We start from the raw sequence: 17,563 nt of genomic DNA, 5'->3' as shown, positions 1-17,563 counted from the left end.
GGCCGGAGACAGGCACCGTCTGCGGGAAATCACGCCCGGGGTCCCGCAGCGCAGCGCCGGCCCCTCCGCCGGCTGCTTTTCCACCGAGCACCGCGGTGATTTTTTTTTTATTTTAGCAAATTGCTAATTAAAAAAAAAAAAAAGCAACCGTGTACGTATAAAATATTTCAATTTTTGCACCTTCGGGACCCTCAGAACCGCTGGAGGGAGAGCGGGAGCGCACGGCCGCGGTCACCGCTGGTGCTGGGCCCTTTCGGAGCGGACCCCGACGAGCCGCGCTGCGCCCTTCTCCCCCGGCGACGGGGGCTGCGGCAGTGCCCGGGGCTCCAGCTGCCGCCGCTGCAGCCACCCCCGGGGCTAACCGCGAGCAAGCACTGGAGGATTTGTTAATTTGTTTGCTTTTCTTTTTCTTTTCTCCCTCACCGCCGGATCGCTTTAAATCGAGGGAAGAGACCAGAGCCCGAGCAATGCGCCCCCCCCCCCACCCCGCCGAAGGCAGCGTTTGCCCAGAGCCTGCGCGGGGAAAGCTCCGCAGCTCTGCCCGAGCCGCCACGGCGCTTCCCGGCGATCGCAATTAAATGCAGTAATTAACAACCGTAAATGGGGCTCCTCTTCCCCCCATATGTTTTGCTCGTTTCTAACGCGGTCGCATCAGCCGTTTCCTTTGTTCCCTGGCCGGGAGCCGGGTCCCGGCCCGCCGAGCCCAGCCGAGCCGCCGGCGGAACCGCGCCTCGGCTGCCGGAGCAGGGCCGAGGAGAGCCGGGCTGAGCCGGGCTCGTCACTCGATAGTCGGGAAATGCAACAGTCCTGGAGGACGTTTCAAGGTGCAGAGTTGGGGTCTGTTTGCGTCCCCGCCGGCAGGAAAAGATCTGCCCGTGCTAAAAATGTATTTAGTTACAGGTATTGCACGGGTCGGTTTGTTAGTTTTTTCTCTCCCCCCCCCGTGCCGTTGCTGTCCGCCCCGGGAGCACAGTGTCCTCCGCAAACAGGGATCTGAGTCCCGTGCGGGGTAACCGAAAGCCGAAGGCGCCCGGCGGAGCACAGCGCCCTTTCCAGCGGGAGTGCAACCCGGCGGCGGAGCGCACGGCGCGGCTCCCCCGGGCCGAGCCGAGCCGGGCCGGGCCGGGCCGGGCCGCCCTGCCCGCCGTCCCCCGCACGCCTCCGCCTGCAGCCCGCAGGAGCCGCGCGTTCTTCCCCGCAGCACCCGAGGCCTTCGGGCCGCAAGAACTCGCAGACTTCGCCCCGGGAGAGGCGCTAGGATCGAATGACGGCAACCGCCGGGCCGGACCGCCCGGCAGCTCGCCCCTGGCCAGCCTCGATTCTCCCCCACACCGCGACTTCAACCGCCTCCGGCGGGGCCCGCGGCCGGGGTCTCCCGCCCCGGCTAGTCTGGGTGCCCGCGGCCGGGGGGAGCGGCTGGAGAGCCGGGGCCGCTCGGGGGCTCCGCACTGACCTGCCGGCCTTGGTGACGATCATCTCGGTGCCCAGCTGGTTGAACTCGTCCCACAGCGCCTTCATCTCCAGCTGGACGCTCACGTTGGCCACCTTCGGGTTCTTCTTCACCGGCGCCTTGGCCGCGGCGGCCGCCCCCGCGGAGCAGCCCGAGACGGCGGCCGGCCCCGCGGCGGCTCCCCCGGCGCCCTCGGGAGGCTCGGGGCCTGGGGGCGGCGGGTTGGCCCCGGCCGCCGTCGCCGCCCCGCCGAAGGGGTAGCCGTGCTGGGGCTGGGGCGGCGGGTGCGGGTGCTGCTGAGCCGTGCAGGGCTCGTAGTGCGGCGGCTCATGCTGTCCGTACGGGTCCCCCGGGGAGGGGGAGAGGTGGTACCCCCCGGAGGCGTTCAGGCTGCTCAGGCTGTTGGCCGTGAAAGCTGCAACATCGCAAAAATGGGACAGCTGGGTGAGCCAGGGGCTGGAGATAGCTGAAATCATTCCAAAAACAGGCCGTCAGGGCTCCGCTCCGGCTCCCGCTTTCCCCCCCCGAGCTCCGCGCCGCTCCGCGCGGCCCCCGCCTCCGCGCCGCGCCGGCTCCGCGGGGTGCCCTCCGCCTCCTCTCCTGCCCCGCGCCCAGCCCAGCGGGGCGCCTCCCCCTTTCCGCTTTGCTTGGCCCCAGCCCCGCTCCCCCCGGGGCAGGCGGGGAGCTCGCTGCTCCCGCTGCCTGCCTGCCTCGGCTCTTCTTTTTTTTTTTTTAACTTTTTTTTCTTCTTCTTTTTCTTTTTTTTTTTTTTTTTTTTTTTTTCCTTTGCAAACCCGAGAGATCTGCCAAGAGCCGCGGCGGTGCAGAGCCCGTGCTATCTCTGCAGAAGCCCTCCCTCGCCGCACACGATTTGGGACAAAGCAAACTACCCCCCACCCCCCCGAAAAAAAAAAAAAAAAAAAAAAAGAGGAGGGGGGGGAACTCAAAGAAAGAAACCGGTTCTTATTTCCGTGTAGCTACAGTGCTGCAGGTAATGTCCCTCGCTCTGGGGCCGCGGGGCCGTAGCTGACAGGGGAAGGCGAATCTGGTTTGGCAATCCCCCCTTCTTTCCATCCCCGGGCGAAAGAGGGGGAACAGACGGGGACCAGAGCAAAGCTCCGGGTCCGCGCCGAGGAGCGCCGGGACGGCCCCGGCAGCGCAGCCCTCGGCCGCCGGCCCGAGCGGGCCCTGCGGCGCATGACAGGCCGCCCCGGGGAACGGACGGCTCCCTCGGATCCCCTCCGATGCTGAAAGGCTCCTCGAGGTCCTGGGGGTGTCTTGAGTTATTTCCGCCGCGGTCCCCGAGCCGGACAGGGACTGCAGAGCCAGCGGGAGCCGAGCCCCGGCCCGCCGCTGCCCTGGGCACGGCCGGCGCTGTCGGAGGATGCTCCAGCACCTCCGAGGAGACGCGGGTCCAAGCGGCGGAGCCGTCGGAAGCCGCCACCGGGGCACGGGCAGAGCCTTATTCTCCCAGGGAGGACTGCGGGGGCCCGGGCCTGCCGGGGGGGGGGGCACGGCATAGCCCCCTCCGACCGGCGCCGCGGCCAGGCCGCGCTCCGTGCGCTCCCTCCGGCCCTGCCGCCGGGCCGGGACGCGTGAAAACCCTCCGAGACGCCGTGGCCCGGGGGGGTCCCGTCCCCGCAGCCCTGAGGGGCCGAGCGCGGCGCTCACCTTCCATGTCCCTGGTGACGGTGCTGAAGTGCATCTTCTGCGGGCGGCAGCCGGGGCGGGCGGGCGCGCTGCGGCCGCCGCGGCGCTCCTCCAGCGCTCCCTTCCCTGCTTGCTCGGCGGCGGCGGCGACTGAAATCAGAGAGGCGATACTGAAAGCATTTGCCTTGGGAGACAGAGGGCTGTTTTCGTCCATAGGGGAGACACCAATGCAGGAGCAGCAGCCGCGGCAGCCTCCCACCACGAGCCCCCCCTCCCACCCCCTCACTCCCCTCCTTTCTACCGCACCATCCAGGGAGGTGCGAGCGAGACCCCCCTCCTTCCAGACGGGGGGGGGGGGGGGGGGAGGGAAGCTTAAAAAAAAAAAAAAACAAAAAACAAATCCCACAACAGAAAACAACCCAAACCCTCTGTCGTCGTCCCCCCCCCGGGAAGGGCGTTGGGGAGCAAGAAACTTCCCCGGGGCCCTTTGCAGCCAGCGCCGAGCGCCGCAACGGGCCGGATCGAGCCCTGTCAGCGGGAGGGGGACGGGGGGGACGGGGGAATAAATAACCCCACGAATTTCTTCCCCGGGGTCTCAGTTTCTGTCCCCCCAACTTCGTTCCCTGCGATTTATTAATTTATTTTCTCTCTTCCCTTCCCCCCAACCACCACCTCCTGCTTCTGCCCCCCCCGTCCCCTCCTTTTCTCCTGCACGTAGGGAAAGTGGCTCCCTTATAGGCGCTTTCCCCCATTCAGTGGCTGGGAGGCGTCACATGGAAGCCGGGGGTGTTTGCCTGCAGAAGCGGCGGCGGCGGCGGCGAAAGCGAAGTGAAACTCCTGCCGAGATGGTGTCAAAGGGCTGGGGAGGCCCTTCCCCGCCTCCCGGGCACGGCGAGCGGCCGGCGGGGAGGGATGGGATGTGCTGCGGGGCGGGCGGAGGGGCCGGCGGTGTCAATCACGGCGCCGGGAGCCGGCCGACGGGAAGGGAAGAGAGAGCCGAGCCCAGCCGAGCCGAGCCCGGCGTCACGCTGCGGATGTCCGGCACCGAGAAGGGGGGGATTGCTCCCTTCCTCCAGCCCGCATCCACCGCGGGGCTGCGGGCTGCCCCGGTCCGACCGCCGGGACGTCGGCGCCCGCGGGGATTCGCAGCCCGAACCGCCGCAACGGGCGGGGGCCGGGCACGTCGGGGTGCGCTGCGGGCGCGGGTACCGCCGGGCGCCTCGCCGGTGCGGGGTAGACACCCCCCCCCCCAGCCCCGGGCCACCAAATCCCCAAAGCACCCGCCGGCGTTCGAGCATTTCCTTCGCCGAAAATAAAGCGGAGAAAACGGAAAGCAACCGGCCGGGCGGCAGGCGAGCCCTTGCCCGGCCCGGCGTGAGAGCCCGCTCCGTCGGCAGCACCTGCACGGCCCGCCGCCGGGGAGGGCCGCCCCCGTTCCCCTCCCTGCCCCGGCGAGGGTGAGGCGCTACTCACCGCCCGGCACCGGCCCCTCGGAGCGCCGCGGCGTCCCCCGGGCCCTTCCTCCGCATCGGCGCGGGGCGACGCGGTGCGCCCACCCCGCCGGGCCCGGCCCGGCCCCGGTACCAGTCCCGGTGCCGGTCCCTCCGGGCGGGTGGCTGCACCGAAGTCCCGGGGGAAATGCCCCAACGGGGCGGGCGGAGCCGTGGGGCGCGCCGGTGGCTACTGGCGCGATGGGGGTTGCATAACCCGAGCGATGCGCGGAGAGCCGGAGTGAGCAAGCGGGTTATATATAGCTGCCCTGTCTGTAGCCTGCGGGGCTTGATTCTTCTGTTGAAATATTATCTTTGGATGTGGTAAAAATATTTGCAGAGAAAAATCTAGACTACTCTTACATATTTGAGCATATGTTCCTGCAGCTAACGGCATAAGGGCAGAGCGTGACACGATCAGTGTTCTGTTTCTTCGCTGCTGCTGGCAGCGCGGTTCCCGGCCGGGGCAGTTTCTATCCCGAGCTCAGGGACACGCCACGGAGAAGAGTGTCCCAGTGCTGACCCGCGCTGCTTACCTGGCGGCAATACAAGGAGGAGGGGAAGGGATTTCGTTAGGGCACCTCGGGGCAATACCGGAGGAAAGCGAGGAGCCGCGGGTGCGAGCTGCAAGCCGCCTCCGGGAAGATCAAGGGCTGATGCGAGCGGGACACGGGGCGCCAGCCCCTTCCCCGAGGTGTGCTCGGCTCTGGGCAGCCTCTGCCCCAGGAGGAAAGAAAATATTCCCCCCCCCCTCCGGAAAGTAAGAAAAGCCCCGAATCCAGCGCCCCAGCAGAGTCGGGGAGCGGGGGGCTACTGCCCGTGCCTTGCTTGCCCGCACCGTTTCCTAGGTTTATGCCTTTCTCCTTCCCTGCTCCTTAGGTAAAGCCCCAGCTGGAAGCGGTGCCACGTCGGGGACAGCCCGGGCGCGGACGGACCCCCCGGCCTGTCCACCCGCCCGGCGGTGTCGGGGCTGAGCGGTGCCTGCCGGGGATACGGCACCCGCCGGGGATCGTTGCCAGCCGGCCCCCGGGCGGCAGCGGAGCGGATCCCCGCTGAGCCGCGGGGCTGCAGCCCCGAAACCCCAAATCCCTGAAAGGAAACCCCGCCGCCCCGCTCCCGCACCCCGTGCCCGGCCTCGCAGGCCGCGCGGGGTTCGCACACGCGTGAGCGGCGCCGGGCGGAGCTGAGACGACGGGAAGGCGAAACCAGCCCCGGCTCCCCCGCGACGGGGGAACCCCGCGGCGGCAGAGCACACCCGAGTGAGCGGATAGCACGGCGCTGTGCTGCAAACGGGGTTGTCCCCTCTCCTGCACCCCCAAAAGGGCCTAAATCCAGAGGCCGCGTTTGCCAGGCGTCTCGCTCAGCCCCGCGGGCGCTTGTCCCGTTCGCCGGCCGCTCCGCATCTCCGGAGCCCTGCAAGGCGCATCCAGCCTCGACGAGCGGTTGCTGACCCCGCCGTTAGCGATACTAGTTTGCCCCCGGCTCTGTGGTCGTCCCTGGGCCGGCGGGGGGGAAATGGATGGAGCCCGGAGGCTGTCGGAAGGGCACCAGGGAGAGGGTGAGGGGGGGGCTTCTCCTCTCGGCTCACACCTCGCCCGAACAGGTGGAAGGGAAGGTCGGGGTTGTCCCTCCGCCTCTCCGCCGGGAACGGCTCCACGCTGCGGAAACGCCGAGAGCTCGACGGGGAAGAAGGGCAGACACCCCCCCCCCCCCCCCCCCGCCCTCCGAGGACACACATCTGCTTCGCCCCGAAACGCTCCGGCCCCGGCGGTGCAAAAGCCCGTGGCGGCACCGAGGAAATCAACGCGTTGCAACGAGTTCCCCGTCCCCCCATCCCCCCGACGGCAGCCCCCAGCCGGGGCACAGCCCCCGGAGCCCGAGCATCGCCGCCTCCCAGCCGCTCCACCACCTTCCCCGGCCCCGGCGAGGCTTCTCCCCGCAGCAGGTATCCGCTGCCGCACTCTTCCCCGTTTGGGCCCCGCACCCCGCAATCCCCCAGACCTTTCAGGCGAGGTGGGGGCGGACACCCAGGGCTGCTGCCTTCGTCCTCCCTCGCAGGGGTCTCCCCGCCGGCGCCGTAACCCACGGGCCGGGCACGGACACCCCCGCTCCACTCCAGCGCCGGGGCCGTGCTCACACCGAGCCGCGGCCCTTGTGCTGCGGGGGTGCCCGGGTCCCCCAGACTGGATCCCCCCGCGCACCCTGAGCCCGGGCTGTGCTGCAGATGCTCCACGGCCCCGACGGGCTCTCCCCCCTCCCCCGGGGCCCAGCTGGGACACAGCCCCAGCTCCCGCCGCCTTCCCTCCGTCCGCTCTTCGCACTCACCCCTCCGCCCGCATGTCTCCTCTCGTCCCTCCCGCGATCCCTCCTTTCTGCCCGTTCTCCCGGCCCTTGCCCGGCCCCGCCGTCCCTCCCGCCCCCCAACCCCTGTGCCCCGATGGGCCCCCGGCGAGCCAGGGCTGCGGAGGGGGGGGGGGGGGTGCAGAGTCTGGAGGGGAGCTGGGAGCGGCCCGGCTCGGGCTTGGCACAGCAGCCCCGGCTCCCCGCTGAGCCGCGGGGCAGCAAGTGACTAGCGGGGGGGAGAGCGGCAGCGAGCCGGGGCTGGGGCCACGCAGGGCCGGGGGAGGCGGCAGCGCACTCCGCGCACACGTCCGCACGCGCTTATTTCTCCGCACAGTTCCCTGATGAACAGCCCTGCGGCGGGGTGCCCCGGGCAGGTTCCCGCGGCCGGGCCCGGGGAGGGTGAACCCCGCGGCCCCCGCTCTTCCCCGCCCGCCGCGGCAGCACCGCCCGTGCGCTGCGAGCGATGGAAAAGAACGGTACGGGAAAGGCTAACGCTGCCGGTAGCGATGGTGCTGGCGAAACAATAATAATTCGTAGAGGTTCAGCTAACGGGAGCAGCGGACATTTACAGATTCGTTGTAGGAGGGGAGCTAAAGAGGAAAGCGGGGACATCTCGGCAGGTGAAAAAAGCCTGCGGTTCCCGCGGGTCCCCGGAAAAACGGGGATTTTCTGGCGTTTGATTTGAGACCGTTATCGATGAAGACTGTTATTATCATTACAGTCATCCTCGTTATTACTCCGACTACGGCGACTATTAGTATTATTTTGCTACTTACGTTTCAACTATAGGAACCGAAATTAACGAATGTATCTAACAAATGAAAAAATCAAATGTGTTAACCAGGTCTCACCGAGAAAGACAGACAGAAGGAGAGAAAGTAGGACAAGACACACAGAAAGAAAGAAGAATGAAAGAAAGAAAAAAGGAAGAAACAGACAGAAAGAGAAAAATAAAGAAAGGAAGAAAGAAGGAAAAGAGAAGAAAGATTAGGAAAAATGGAAAGAAAAAGAAAGAAAAGGATGGAAAGAAAGAAAAAGAAAGAAAGAAAGAAGACAAAGACAGAAAGAGAAAGCAAAAAGAAAAAGAGAGCCAGAAAAAGACATCGGAAAGACGGCCAGACGATAACGACAGAAGAACGAAACGCAAGGCAAGGCGAGCCGTGCTCTGCCGCTGCCCCTTTGCCCACCCGCTTTCCCGCACCTGGAGCGGTTTGGGCTGGGAGTGCTGGCACCACGGCTCGGTGCCAGTCGCCCGTCCCGGCGCGGGGCCCCGCGGGGTCCCCCGGCGCTCGTCGGGGCTCACTCCCCCGCTGCAGCTCGCTGGTTTCCCCGGGGCGCCCCGACCCCGCTCGCTACCGTTGCGCGGCCTCCAGAGCCCCCGCGGCCGCCCCGAGCCGCTCCCCTCCGGCCGCCGGGACGCCCGAGCGGCGGCACCGGGCGGCACTGCCCCGGCCCGGCGCGGCAGCCCGCTCCCGCCCGGCCCCGCCGCTGGTGCTGAGCGGGGATTTGAACCGCCCCGTCCCGTCCCGTCCCATCCCGCGGCAGCGCGGCAGGTGCGCGGCCCCAGGGAGCGCGGCTCGTCCCCCTGCGGCGACGGCGACGGCGACGGGACCGGGCACCTGAGGCCGCGCCGGGAGCAGCTCCTGCCCGGGCCGCCGCTGGCAGGGTCCGCGGCTCCGCACGGCAGCCGCGCTGTGCTCCACCGGTGGGCGCGTTTGGGACTCTGGGCTGGGGAAGGAGGCAATGAAAGGAGAGGGAAGAGAGGAGAGGAGAGGAGAGGAGAGGAGAGGAGAGAAGAGAAAAGAGAAGAGAAGAGAAGAGAAGAGAAGAGAAGAGAAGAGAAGAGAAGAGAAGAGAAGAGAAGAGAAGACGGAGGAAAGGAAAGAATTAAAGAAACAAAGAGAAAGAGAGAAAGAGAGAGGAAGGAAAAGACCAAAAGAGAGACAAAGAAAGAAAGCATGAACGAATGAAAGAAAAAGAAGAGAGATAAACACCCTGAGGAAAAAAGTATCCAATAATAAATAATTATTGTAATAACCAGCACAATGCTCATCAACAACAGTTGTTTTCTTGCTAGTAGGCAGTGACATGCCTGGGAAAGCTGGGGCTTGTGGGGCTCCGTGGGCTGCCTGACCCTGCAGATGGGCACGGTGGGGAGCCTGTGGCTGTACGTGGGGCACCGTAGTGCTCAGGGGAGTGGGGCTGGGCTCCCACACCTCCCACACTTCCCGGACCCCCACTGGCTCCCACTTGCCAGCCTTGGCTCTGCGTTATTTGCTATGGGGATTTCAGGCTGGTTTTATGGGGTCACTTGCCTGCAGATCCCAATGTAGAGATCACGCACAGGGAAATTCTCAGAAATAAAACTGTCAGCCACTCTCCCCCAGCACACAGCCGGCGGGGTTTCTCCCTTTCCCCCTCTTTTTCTCTTTTTTTCCTTTTCCTTTTTTTTCTTCTTTTTTTTCTTTCCCCCTGACAACTGCTCATGCCTCTCCAGTGAGATATCAGTGCTCTCCTGCAGTGCAGCTGCCCTGTGTGGCCCACAGTTTGGGGCTGTGAAGTTTTTGGGACCCCTGCCCAGCCCTGGAGTGCAGAACTCCCTTGGGAGCTCTGAGGTGGCCTGGGCAAGGCAACCTGGCAGTTGGGGTCATTGCCTGGTGCTCCCCCAGGAGCCCACCCCAGCTCGTCTGCTTTCGAGTGCACCAGGAGCTGCCCTAAAACCAGTCACTCTCTGTCACTCCTGTCCTCATTAATGTTCATTAATGCTGTCAAAAATCTCTGTACGGGGATGCTGCTCTGCTGCCTGGGGCTTACACACATATCTGCCGCTTAATATGTGCGAGTGAATTTGTCCCTGTCCCCTCTGGTCTGGCCCTTTCCTTCCTTGCTCGCACCCTGGCTCTGGCGAGAAGGGGGAAGCTCTTGCCCGGCTGCCTGCAATCCCTGAGTGCGCAGGGAAACGGGGCTGCAGCTACAGGGGAATGAGGTGCTTTTAGTTTGAAAGAAGGATCCCCCCACCTACTACTGAAGTGCCAAAAATGGCTCAGTTGAAGCGTGTTTCCTTATCTCAGCACAAGTTTAGGAAAGAACAGCGAGGAGCCACACAGAGCACAGGAGGACACTGCTGCTGCACTGCATCTGAAGGGAAAGTAGCCGCCTCTCTGCTTCTTGCTAGATCCTTTCTGTGGAGCAAGAGTCGTTTTCAAGCCATCTACTTGCAACCAAGTCACTAGAGGGAAGGGGAGGCATTTCGCCGTGACTTGGTTGTGGTTGTTGCACGGAAGGTTTATATTCACTCAGTCCCACAGCAGCATCCTGTGCAGACATTTATTTTGGCTAAAGGCAGCCTGGTTCTCGTTTGGATGCAGGCACTGAGGCCTGACCCACACGGGCACCGTGTGCCGGTGAAGCCACTATGGCCATGCCATGCAGGTTGGCTGTGTGTGGGTTCGTTTCCATGCAGGGGGGGCCAGATGGTGCCACCCCACATTGGGCTGCAGTTAAACAGGCACAGTCCTTGCACAGAGGGGCATTACGGAGCTCAGTCACTGTCAGGAGATGAGGTATCCCCCAAAGCTCCCTGCCTGCAGTTGCTGTAGACTGTCCTGTGGGGATTTTTACGTTGCGAGGACTTTTCCCGTTTTTTGTTAGGCCAGTAAAATGCCCCTGACATTCCTTATTATTCCACCCTGTCCCCTGTCACAGCAAAGAACAGACCAACCTCAATTGTTCTGGAGCTCATATGTTTTCTTGGCGTTTTGGTGTGTCAGATGGTGTTATATTTTAAACACTAAGACAAGACAGTATGTTAGCACAAACAAATTAACACAATAAACCATAGGGCTCAACATGCTAATGGGAGGCTGCACGATCTACACAGCTCTCACTGCGATAAATCCTTTCTGTGCACTGCTGGGTATTTCATCGGACATGTTGCAAACTTAACCCAAGCACTGTAAGGAACAGATGCTTCAGCTGATGTCAGTTGCTTCTTCAAATCCAATCCAGCATAAAAACTGACTAACTCCATCCTGGAGATTTTTTCTTCTTGCGTTAATGTTGGAGCTGTACCCTCTGGAATGCGTCCAGCTGGGAGGCAGCGGGCTCTGCACTGTCACCGAGGGTAGCTCGCGCATGTTAAAGCCTTATGGAAGAGTGCAGTCTCTGAGAGCAGAGACCAGAACTGAAGATGCACCCAGGGCCCTTCTTGGAGCCCATGTTTGTCTGCAAAAAAGCAGTGTTGCTTCTGCCAGCCTGCTCCACTCCTTTCTCTTCTCCCTTCTCCTTCTCCTTCTCCTTCTCCTTCTCACTTTACCCACTTGGATCGGTGGTGGATGTGTCTGTTCTCAGGGGGTTTTGTGATCTGTGGGTTGTTCTCAGCTCCATTTGCTATTTCTTTGTGCCCCGGGGGACACCTCACCCCTTTTCAGAGCACTGTGGCGGGGCAGGAGAGGTAGGAACGGTGGTCCCTTCTGCCTGCCTGCAGACCCGCTCCGATATTACTGACAGCACATCCTTGTCACTGGGCACAAGGAATTTGAGGATTTCAGCTCTGGCTCCTGCTTCCACCACCCCATCAACCCAGGCAGATACCTTGCTGCAAGTGCTGGGGATGGGCAGATTGTCTCTGCTGGAGCTCAAGGCTGCTGGATCAGGCAGCCACTGTGGTCAGGGCCTGCCAGGCACAGAGACCAGCCAGCCGGGTGGCCAGCCTTGCCTGCAGGCATGACGTGCCCTGCACCCTGCACCCTTCGTGCTGCTGCCTGCAGAGTCCTGGCCGGACACATGGCAACCCTTAACAGGCATCTCATGGCAAGGAAGAGGCAGGGACTTCTCCAAGTGCCGGGAAGCCCTTACAATAGGCTTTGTAATCCCTGCACAAGCCCTGCTAAGGGCAATGGTGTGTTACTAAACTAACTTAGCATAATGAAGCAAAGCAGAGTGGAGCAAGGCTCAGTGCTCCCACTCCTGCCTCTGTGATGCCTCAAACAAGTTCAACACAGGGTGCCGAGGGTCCCTTGGCACATTTAAATCCCTTTGCTTGTTGCATCTCAGTGTCATTCTGTGCAAGCAACAGTGACGATGTTTAGTCACCTTGGGAAAGCTGTTTGGCATTGAAAGGGATCCAGGATATTCTTGGCTTAGGTTTTTGTAGAATTTATTTATTGTATTTTTAGATTTTTTTTGTATAAAATAACACTGCACCATTTCTAGTTCTTCTCTGTTGACATCTTAGTTAGCTCTTGTTCTTCCTACTCATTAATTCCATTTCCCCCTTTTTAGTTGAAATGCCAGCCTGGAGCCAGTCAGGAATCCACGTTCCCATGGATTGTTTACGTTTCTTGTGATTCTCTCAAAGAATATTTTTAATGGAAAAGTGTGTTCAAATCTAACCTGTTCTTGCACACGTGGCTGATGCATGAGGAACATCCTCCTTCTTGTCCTACTGGGCTCAGAGACAGGGTTTGGAAAAGAGATGTGAAGGCTCACAGTCAGACTCCCCAGAGATGAGAAGCACAGCTGTTTCCTTCCTCATGGCATTTGCTGGAGAAAACTTGGCCCTGGTGAAGACAGTAGCGGGACCCCTGTCATATGAGGAAGGCACACGTGTAAGGGGACACATGACACACCAAGGGCCTGAGCTGTGCTGCCACTGGCTCTGTGGGGGCCCCAGCTGCCCCTGGCCCTAGAGGCGAGGGCTCTCCACCTCTGCCACGCACAGCTCACTGTGGTCTGAGGGTGCTTCCCATGGGCCATGGCCTGGGAAACACCACCATCCCTGCAAATAGCACAAACCGACTAGTGCTGAAGGGTGGTTCAGTTTCGGGAACTGCCAATGCTCACGCCTTCCTCTGCGGAATTAGCACAAGGACAGATTAAAGAAAGCCAATTTCCTTTCTCATCAAATCAATTCCTTCTGGGGCAAACAAAGCCACGAGCGCAGCGCTCTTGTCCTCCCGTGATCTTGTGGTTTGCTCTGGCTGGAAGAGGCAGCTCTGGAAAACCCGAGCCCATTTCCTGCTCTGCGTGCTGCAGTGTATATCCTTGCCTCAGCCGTGGAAATGCTTTGATGGATATTATTAGGCCCGGAAAGCATTTGGAGCTCCTTTCTTCCGTACGAGCTGACCAAACTGCTATGGGATGAAAGAGGGGCAAATTGGAAGGGTCTGTAGATGCTGCTGGTAGGCTGCCTCGCTTAGGGAGCCCAAATTGCATTGCTGCGTGTGATAAGGACCAGAGCAAAGCAGACACGGGGCCAGGGTTGCTGCCAGCCCCCAGGGAGGGGGGACATCTCTTTCATACCCTCCTGCAAAGAGGCAGATCTGTGGTGGGGCACCACCAAACTGATGCCAGCAAAGACTGACCCCTCCTGGCTGCATTCAGCCCCGTGCAAGGCACCTTGTCCTCCTCTTAAACCCATATGCCAGGTCCAGCAGATCGCATCCTCTTCCCCAACCCATCCTCATCAAATCCTATGAGCGAGGGGAACCAGCCTTTTGCCCTTCTCACACCGGCCATTGCCCACCCTGGGTCTGCACACCCTGGTCCTTGCTCAGCCCTCCAGCCATCAGGAGCAGGAGTCTCTCACTGCTTTGAATGGGAAAGTGGCTGAAAAGCAAAGCCAAGCAAAACTTTCACTTTGTGAGGGACTGGAGCTCTGATGGGTGTTTTGCTGCTAACGCAGTCAAGAAATGATAGCGCGGAAATCTTGGGGAGCGAACAGCACTTGTGGTTATTGGTGAAATCCCATATTAGTAGAAAGGTCTGGTAAATGGAAGCAGGAGTCGCTCTGACTACAGCATCTGTTGGATGTGGAGAGTGGTTATGACTCTCTCCAAATACAATGCACATGTACTGGGGAAAATGACTGCTACAATAACAGGAATAAATCTTAATAGAGACTTGGGTGATAACAGACACCATAGGGGAGTTATCAAAATGAAAAACATATGGCAGCGTCTCCGCCAAACCTGCATGGAAACCCCTTGGAAGGACTAGCAGACCTTGTACCTGAAAATGAAAAAAGAGCAGGGGAGACAGTGACAGGGGAATGGGGCTGAGGGAACAAGATAAATCCCATGATCGTGCCCTGCTGAGAAGCTAGGGCAATGGGGGTTCGGTGTCAGCGTCCTGCTCCCTGTCTCCCTTCTGCACAAGTCTGGGTCTAAAAGCAGGCTGGTTTGACAGACTTTCCTCCACTTCTCTCAGCTTTGGCAAGGCAAAAGGCTGCAAGTCAGGCCCCTGTCCACAGGGGCCATTTTTGACTGTGTTCAAACAAGACCTTGAGCTGGGTTGCTTATTAGCATGAGATCCCATTTTCTCTGCCTTTTGGCAGCAAGCAGGGGCAAGGCTGGCAGAAGGAATAGTGAACGAGAAAACTCAGGGGCCAGGGAAGTTCAGGCACAGCCTTGGGCTGCAAGGGCAGGATGGATTTGTTTTCCTGCAGTTATAGGAGCTACAAACTGAGCCCAGACTTCATGGTATGGCAAAGAACAAGCAAACGGGAAGCTTGGCTGGAACTGACAGTTTCTTGGCAGGAAGCAGCAAGAGACAGGACAGAACGACGTTAAATGAAATCGCACCTTCTCCCAAGCACTTAAATGTCTTCAGCAGAGGAGAAACCACAGATTAGCCAGAGTGCAGAAACCCAGCTTTGGTTTGCTCTCCTTGAGAGCAGCCTGGCAGGCGATGGATAAACACGAGTGCAGCGGATACAGAGCAGGTTGGTGCGAGATGAGCGTATTATTTATCCCTTGGGTTTGCAGGAAGGGAGCAGGAGGTATGAAGAGTATCCCCAGGATCCCTGGGGCAAGGGGAGGTGTCCAGCCTCTGCTGATCAGACCCCAGACTTTGGGGTCAGGAGCAGGATATACCAATTGGTTACCTGGGAGGTTCCCCACCACCATGGGGACCAGCCATTACTCCTTGATTCTGTTCAAGGGCTGCTCCCACACCCAAACCTGACTGCACTGACCTTCGCAGCCATATGATACTGGGGCAGAGCCCAGGGGCAGAGGGAGAGTCTCGAGCAGGGACCATCACCTCCTCCTTCACTCTCAGAGGTGACTGTGCAGGTTACCATCATCCAATCCAGCGCCAGCTTGACAACTGGCGATTAAATAGTGGAAAATTCGAAAGACAGCTGAGGAAGGGGCTTATATGAGTCAAGACACTCAGCATGCTAGTGTTAGATGACCAGGGACACCAGCAGTAAATAGAGATGTTATGGTAATGGAAACAAGGATGGAGGGAGGACCACAGAGCAGACCCTAAGTACTTAATCCCTCTAAGTTGTCAGGGACTTTGCCCCTGGCTGTCATTATTTTAATTGCATCCTAAATCTGCAGCCTCTGGTTGGAGCAGGTGTCTGAGGACATGGGATGGATCGACTCTGGTGCCTGCCACAGCCAAGACTGTGCTGAAGAGAGAGTTGGATGTGATCTTGGCTACACCGATCATCCATGTTGATATAATCAGGGTTAATAACCCTGACTGACTTGTTTGCTTACAGCCAAAAATCATCTCTGTCCAGGGAATCAGCAAGGAGGAGCCTGAAGCTTTGAGCTGGTCTGTTCCAGCAGCAGAGGGGCAGATCCTGCCCTTGCTTCCCCAGGCTGGGGCTCACTCATGCCTATGGCTGGAATAGTCACTGGGACAAGACTCTGTCCCAGGGACAGGCAGGGACTGTCTGACCCCAGACGGGCTACAGATGCCTGGTTTTGGCTCAAGCTAATGTACATCAGGCAAAAGAATTTGGAGATCAAACAGCATCTTTACGCCAGCCCCGACCAGAAGGTTTGCTTTATCATGCGCTTAGTCACAATAAACTAGCCAATAAAGTAGTAATAAATGGTCACCAAAAATTATTTCAGAGTCAATAAAACAAAAACTGAGTTTAACAAGGAGAAATGAATTGTTAACACTCCTCCCCTTCCCTGTCCTATAAAACATGTCAGGTTTTATAGGCGGCAGGCGAAAGCAAAGCTCCTCTGGTCTTGTGGGACAGGCAGCGTGACCATTGCTGCCTTTTGTTGTGAGTGAGGTGACAACCCCAAAACCCCATCAACAGTACAGTCGCTGTTCCCACTTCTGCTGCTGGCTGGGGACCCCTCCATGAGGCTGTGGGCTCCCCATGGCTGCGGGATGTGGCCCATGCCCCATGTTTCCTCTTCATTGGCGATGGGAACGCTGCGGTGACACAGCTTTTCCCTGCAGCAGTCACAGCACTGTCGGGAGCCAGACAGTAAAACCGCGGGGTGCTGAGCTGAGCTCTTGTGCTGAGCAAACAAGCCTTTCTAAAGGTTTAGAGGACCACCTTCATGCGCAGAATGACCCCCCATGTTTAAACCAAACAATCTTGACCTCTCTATGAGTTTTAACCACATAAAAGCTCACCTTTTGGACTCTCCATTAGGTTTTATGATGTGCTTCCATATTTAAATGGACATGACTCACACCAGGGTTTCTGCTATGCCTGTGAAGGAAAGAAAAGATGAATGCCAGATGTTACGTATGAGTTACTTCACGGAAAAAAAAAGGAGAGAAAAGGAAATTAAATGTTGGGCTGGGCTTTCACAGCTCTCCCTGCTCAGGTGAACATTGGGCTGGTATTTGAATTTGCTTTAAAAATGCAGCCTCCTCAGCCCGGCTGCACTCCTGGCTGCCCTGCAAGCATGCAGCCCTCCTAGCTCTCCCTTCTCGCAGCGGGGGCTTCAATTTTCTGTCAAAAGTCTTCTGGCCAAACCTGGCAGCTGTCAGCACCTCCCTGTTTATTTGCGGAGCAGGAAGGGGCAGGAGGGGGAGTGGAGAGGGGGCAGAGGGCAGCCCCACTTTGGGGTGATGCATTCCCTCACCCAGAAAATGCCGGGTAAGGCAGGCTGTACAGCCATGCAATGCAGAGGAGCTGCACAGGCAGGGTGGCTCGGGTTCGAGGGTGCAGGTTCTAACCACTGCAACTGGAAAAGCACCTGACAAGCTTCCAGCCATCCCCACCAGCTTACGGCTGCTTTCATCTGGGCTCCAGTGTTGTGGGGAGCTAGGAAGGGCTCAGCAGCAGACCACCTTGCAGCCTTGCTCTTGCCTGTCCTGTTACTCTCCAAAAGGATCATCTATGCCTGCACAGACCCCCTGGATGTCATCGCCTCGACCGCTTGGCTCTCCATGGGCTCATCTGGCACATAACTCACATTCCCACCTTGAGGGGACGATGGCAAAGCCTCCAGCCAGGCAAGCATGAAATCCCCAGGCTCGTGCTATGGGTTAGTCCTTCCCTGCGCTCAGTGCTGTACACACACAGAGCATGAAGCACAGCTATGCCCACGCTGAAGACAGGGGCACCAGGTCCTGCTCTCAGAGCCAACATGAGAGCACAGGGGTTGTAGAAACCCTCAACAACACACACGGTGAAAGGACTGCTCCACCCATTGCATCTTTTCCAGCATGGATGGATAAAACCTTAAAAACCTAACCAGCTATTTGTGCTCAGCCGTTCCTGGGAGTCTCCTCCTGGGAGGGCCTGATGCTCCACGCAGCCTCTCCTCCCCGCAGCTGGCCGGGGGACCGGCACATCGACATGAAAGGGGTCCTGCTGCTCCCAACTGGGGCGGGCTGTCCCGCTGCAGACGGATGA

The 17,563-nt window shown here is 59.8% G+C and overlaps 2 protein-coding genes across 7 annotated transcripts in view; one reads left to right on the top strand and one right to left on the bottom strand.

Moving 5' to 3' along the window:
• TBX1 (T-box transcription factor 1) overlaps positions 1-8,571 on the bottom strand; it is a 19,063-nt gene extending 10,492 nt beyond the window's left edge. Inside the window, exons 1-3 of one of the 6 annotated variants that reach the window (XM_049805996.1) lie at positions 8,553-8,571; positions 3,122-3,250; positions 1,454-1,916 (exon numbers count right to left, since the gene is read on the bottom strand). In XM_049805996.1, coding sequence (XP_049661953.1) covers positions 1,454-1,916; positions 3,122-3,155 — 497 coding nt within the window. In that variant the 5' untranslated portion in view covers positions 3,156-3,250; positions 8,553-8,571. Of the gene's footprint in view, positions 1-1,453; positions 1,917-3,121; positions 3,400-4,573; positions 4,857-6,591; positions 6,611-6,915; positions 7,007-8,552 lie in introns of those variants that run through there. The other 5 variants (XM_049805994.1, XM_049805995.1, XM_049805992.1 and 2 more) reach the window with 5 other exon arrangements.
• On the top strand, positions 6,161-17,563 carry LOC126041234 (TRAF3-interacting protein 1-like). The gene is made up of 4 exons (XM_049806633.1): positions 6,161-6,535; positions 7,778-8,373; positions 8,479-8,638; positions 17,482-17,563. The coding sequence occupies exons 2-4, from the start codon at positions 7,842-7,844 to the stop codon at positions 17,561-17,563; spliced, it is 774 nt and encodes a 257-aa protein (XP_049662590.1). The 5' UTR covers positions 6,161-6,535; positions 7,778-7,841.

The sequence above is a fragment of the Accipiter gentilis genome, chromosome 7, assembly GCF_929443795.1.
Source record: "Accipiter gentilis chromosome 7, bAccGen1.1, whole genome shotgun sequence".
In the NCBI taxonomy this organism is placed as follows: Eukaryota; Metazoa; Chordata; class Aves; order Accipitriformes; family Accipitridae; genus Astur; species Astur gentilis.
Note: the sequence above shows the minus strand (reverse complement) of the source record. Positions and strands in the feature narration are given on the sequence as shown.